Raw genomic sequence first — 4,503 nt, forward strand, 5'->3', positions numbered from 1 at the left:
TATGAATAGTAGTGAGAAACCAAGTGGCAAGATTGGGTTATGACTTCAGGGCAGGAGGGGAAAAAAAACACAACTTCTTGAAAAGGTAAAATAGCTTAAAGCATTTAATATCTAAACAAATCAATCTGTTAATAATTAGTAGTCACAAAATATGCTTAATATAGAAACCCACATTTGTTTTAAGAAAGTGTAAATTGCATTTTACCTCAAAACATAAATTAACCTGCTTAAGAATCAGCAGCAGTCAAAATCATGGAGAATTTTAAACATCAGAATAAAATAACAATAAGTACTTTATACTGTTTTGTATCTAAAAAAAAAAGTTTACAACTTCTCATGAAAATAGTTTGAGGCAACCATTCTTTTATTCTTTAACAGATGTTCAACATTATGAGTAACATTCTTAAAACCTTGTCTTACAGATTTTCACACATTCAAATACTGTGGTCCCCTTTCCTTTGATGGGATTTAATCAAGTTAGAGGAAAAAAAGCATGGTAGACAACTTAATACATTTCCACCAAATTGGAAGTAGTACAAAAATTTAAGGTTCTACAGAACTACACATCGTACCTAATATATCATTAAAAATAGAAGACAGTATTTTCTTCAGCAAATACAACAGCACATTGGTATGCCGTCAGTGTACACCCTTTAATATGTACTGCCATTCATAAATTATTTACAACTTCTACTTTACTGAAGAGAACTACAATTTAAATTTTCTGCAAAACTGGAAAAAAGCAATACAAAATCTGTGAAAGCCAGTGTTTTATATCATATAAAAGCCAGTTCTCTTCAAACACCAGCTACTGGATGCAGTGGTGACTTGGAGACATTACAGTAATTCTTGAGGATGTTTCAATGCGGGCGGCAAGTTTACAGGTCTCGACTCTTCATCAAGGAGTACTAGATCTTCTACCTCACTGCCTCTGTACTTCCTTTTACATATCTTTACCACCACTTTCTTCTTGAGAAATAACTTCAGTGCTTCTCTTGATGCAACTGCCTTTGCATTTTCTTTGCTTTTTCCACAGCCAGTGCCCAAATACACCGACTTACACCTCAACTCACAAACAATACTTTCTTGAGAGCTCTTATTTTGAGGCAGATCTGCCAGTTCTTTCAACGGGACAAAAAACACATCCAGTGTTGCTTTCAGGGCTTCAATAGCTGCATTTAGCAGCTCTCCATGATTCACGCTGGGGCTAAAGCCACCAACAGCTACCAACTTCCACGCCACTGTTTTATACAGTCTATTGAAGAAAGGCTGCTTCTGCTTTACATCTTCGTTGGTTAACTTCCGACAAGAGAATTTGACTGCGCTCTCACTGGACTGTGAGGCACTTTTGGAAGGCACCTGTGAAGCGCTACTCTGAGAGCTACTCTTAGAAGCTAGCTGAGACACGCTTGCTAAGGAAGTGCTTTTGGAAGCCATAGAGCCACTGCTCTGGGAGCTGCTCTTGGAAGCTAACAGTGATGCAGCTACCTGAGAAGTGCTTTTGGAAGTCAGCAGTGAAGAACTGGTTGAACTGCTCTTGGGATTTAGTAGAGAGGTGCCTGACGAGGAACTGTTTTTAGAAACTGTAGGTGAAACACTTGCCTCTGAACTAGTTTTGGATGTTAACCCACTTGAGGCTGTCTCTGAACTAGACTTATTAGACAGTAATGGCAACTCTACTTCTGAACTTCCAGAGGAACCCAACAAGGGCACCTCGATCTCTGAGCTGCTCTGAGAAGCGGAGACGGAAGAACCTTCCACAGCACTCTTTTTAGGTGATCCGCTCTGCTGTCTGGAATCAGTGGACTGGCCCACATGACTATTCATACTGGATTTCAACAACGAAGAAACAAATGATGCTGAGCCATGTTTATCTGCAGCTTCTGGGTCAGAAGCTTTTCCAGCCCCTGCTGTTGTTACCTGAGAGGAATTGCTGCTGCTTTGGCTGCAAATAGATCTATCTCCTTCACTTGTGGAGCTATTCTGATTAGAGACACCAGAGCTGCTCCGAGCTGACGCCCCACTACTCTCTGACTTGGTGGACGACCCTGTGGGTGCCGAACTGTTTTCCTGATGAGCTGACGAACGATCTGTCTTAGCAGATTTCTTTCCATGATCTCGCTCAACGGAAGAATTGTTTTTTCCTTCTATGACTCGTTTTTTGGATGGCTCTTCTATCCCTTCTAGAAAGAAGAAAAACACAAGTATTTCACTAGGAGTCCCACACAGATGTCAATTCATTAAGAAACATTCATTAAGAAAGCACAAAGGCCAGATGGTGGCAGCAGACGCCTTTAATCCCAGCACTCGGGAGGCAGAGGCAGGTGGATCTCTGTGCATTTGAGGCCAGCCTGCTCTACAAGAGCTAGTTCCAGGATAGCTAGGGCTGTTACACAGAGAAACCCTCCCTCCAAAAAGTACAAAGAGGGGGGCCAGAGAGATGGCTAGGTAGTTGAGAGCAATAGCTGCTCTTCCAGAGAACCTGGGTTCGATTCCCAGCACCCACACGACAGCTCACAAGTGTCTGTAATCCCAGTTCCAGGTGATCTGACACCCTCACACCAAGGCACATAAAATAAGCTTAGATAAATTGTTTAAGAAAGAAAGAAAGCACAAAGAGGAGCTGGGCAGTAGTGGTGGCACACGCATTGAGGCAGAGGCAGGCGAGTCTCTGAGTTCAAGGGCAGTCTGGTCTACAGAGCCAAGTTCCAACACAGTCAGGGCTGTTACACAGTGAAACCCTGCCTCGAAAAGCCAAAATAATAAATAAATAAAAAGCACAAATAAAAATATTTCAGGACTAGCTTCTTTTAAAGCATGAAAAAACTTCATTAATATCTTACGGTATTAACAGGATTAATTTCTAATATTAAATTAACAGCGTCAGACATTGGACTTTAAAATCTAAAGCAGTCAAAGGAAACTAACAAATTCAGCACCGAAAACAGACAGACACACACAGTTTAGCTTTAACATGTCAACTAGATTAATACATCATACAAACTCTGGCTTGTTAAAAATTAGTAAGGACAGCAATTCCTAATTATATCAAGCTTATTTTCTAAACTCCTATGTATGTTCACATCTATGATCTGCTAACCATTGCTACTCGATATCCCTCTTTTCTTCACCTTGGCAACCAGTTCGTCTCGTGTGGTATGGATTGGAGCATCTGTCACTTTGATGCCTTCAGCCATACTAAGAATTTTATCCATAACTTTTTGAGGGTACCTGAAAAAGAAGCAAAAAGTCGCTTTCAAGGAGTGTTTTTGCGGAACGACTGGCAGTGTGCGAGGTGCGGGCCCTCGGAAAACTGCAGTTCCTGGCTGCAATCAAAGCGCACCAACCGCGCGACAACTTTATTTCCCCGAGATGCCACAAACAAATGCCTCCGGCGCTCGGGAGGCGAACCCCCTAAATCGGGGGTCTCCAGGGTACCGTCGGTTGCACACAGCCCGGGGTCCCCCGCCAACACTGAGGTCGGCGCTGCCGCGGACGCCCTCCGAGGGCCGCCAGGGCCACAACTTCCCGCGCTTCCCGATCCGCCCTCCGCAGCGACACCGATCCCAGGCAGCGCCCCTCGGGCAGCCCGGAACGGCTGCCTCCCGCTCCCTCACTCACCGGCACCCCAGGAAGACATGGTTTGCCCAGGCCATAGAGAAGGAGACGAGCTGCTGGAGCTGCCGACGGCGGCTTCCGCTCTCCGCGTCGGCCGCGGCTTCCCCGGGCGTCGAGGGGACCAGGTCTCCGGCATTGCGGAGCAGGAACTCCCGGCGGTGGCGCCAGTGTTTGTCCGTCTCGCCCTCGCAGCGCAGCGTCTCCGCCCAGGCGGCTACTCGCGGGTTCTGGCTCAGGTACTCGGCCACGTCCTGCGCCATGTTGGGCCTGCGGGACGAGGAGAGCGCGAGCGCACCGAGCCAAGGGCGGCCGAGCGGCGGGGCGCGGCCCTGTCAGCGCGGCCTGCACCGGCGAACCTCCCGAGAACGCCCCTCCGGGCAGCCCGAACCCCAAACAACAGAGCACGGAGCCGACGAACCGCCCACTTCCGCCGGCCGCCGGCCCGCTCCCTTTTATCACCTCGCCGCCGCCGCGCGCTCGCGCGTCCTTCCGGCGCCAGCCCGTTCTCCCGGGGTGCTTTGCGGCGACGCCGAGCCGCCCGCCACTCGAAGGCAGGACGAGCCCGGCCGAGGCGGGGCTGAGGCGGCCGAGGGGAGGCGAACGAGGGGGAGGCGTCCTCCCGCCACCCTGCGAGGCCGCGCGGCGCCGGGTGCGGCTGGGCCTCGGCGTTCCGGCGGCGCTTTGTGACGCCGCGCTCTGCGTCCGCCCCGGGCCGGGGACAGTGGGCGGGGCGTCCGCCTGCGCGTCTCCGCCCCCGGACGCTCGCGGGGCGCGCGCGGCCAAAATAAACAAAAGCTGGCTTCTCTGCCCGCGCCGCGTGCTGTGGAAACTGCACCGAGCGTGCCGAGCCCCGGGCGAGCCTAGGGGCGTCAGGGGACGCCTGTG

The 4,503-nt window shown here is 49.5% G+C and overlaps 1 protein-coding gene across 2 annotated transcripts; it reads right to left on the reverse strand.

Moving 5' to 3' along the window:
- Nucleotides 1-542: 542 nt before the first annotated feature.
- Nucleotides 543-4,108, reverse strand: Cdkn2aip (CDKN2A interacting protein). Of its 2 annotated transcripts, none has more exons than XM_075986753.1 (3): nucleotides 3,622-4,108; nucleotides 3,101-3,231; nucleotides 543-2,183 (listed from the first exon to the last, which is right to left on the reverse strand). In XM_075986753.1, exons 1-3 carry the CDS (start codon nucleotides 3,876-3,878, stop codon nucleotides 838-840), a joined length of 1,734 nt encoding a protein of 577 aa, XP_075842868.1. In that variant the 5' UTR covers nucleotides 3,879-4,108; the 3' UTR covers nucleotides 543-837. The 2 variants fall into 2 exon arrangements, with proteins under 2 accessions (XP_075842868.1, XP_075842869.1); XM_075986754.1 differs by having other exon boundaries at nucleotides 3,132-3,231; nucleotides 3,622-4,019.
- Between the last annotated feature and the right edge of the window lie 395 nt (nucleotides 4,109-4,503).

Source organism: Microtus pennsylvanicus, chromosome 9 (assembly GCF_037038515.1).
Source record: "Microtus pennsylvanicus isolate mMicPen1 chromosome 9, mMicPen1.hap1, whole genome shotgun sequence".
In the NCBI taxonomy this organism is placed as follows: Eukaryota; Metazoa; Chordata; class Mammalia; order Rodentia; family Cricetidae; genus Microtus; species Microtus pennsylvanicus.

Coding starts and splice junctions, on each gene's coding strand:
- Cdkn2aip (XM_075986753.1), bottom strand. CDS start 3,878: ATGGCGCAGGACGTGGCCGAGTACCTGAGCCAGAACCCGCGAGTAGCC. Junction 3,232..3,621: donor CATGTCTTCCTGGGGTGCCG/GTGAGTGAGGGA, acceptor CTTCTTTTTCAG/GTACCCTCAAAAAGTTATGG. Junction 2,184..3,100: donor AGGGATATCGAGTAGCAATG/GTTAGCAGATCA, acceptor TCTTCTTTCTAG/AAGGGATAGAAGAGCCATCC.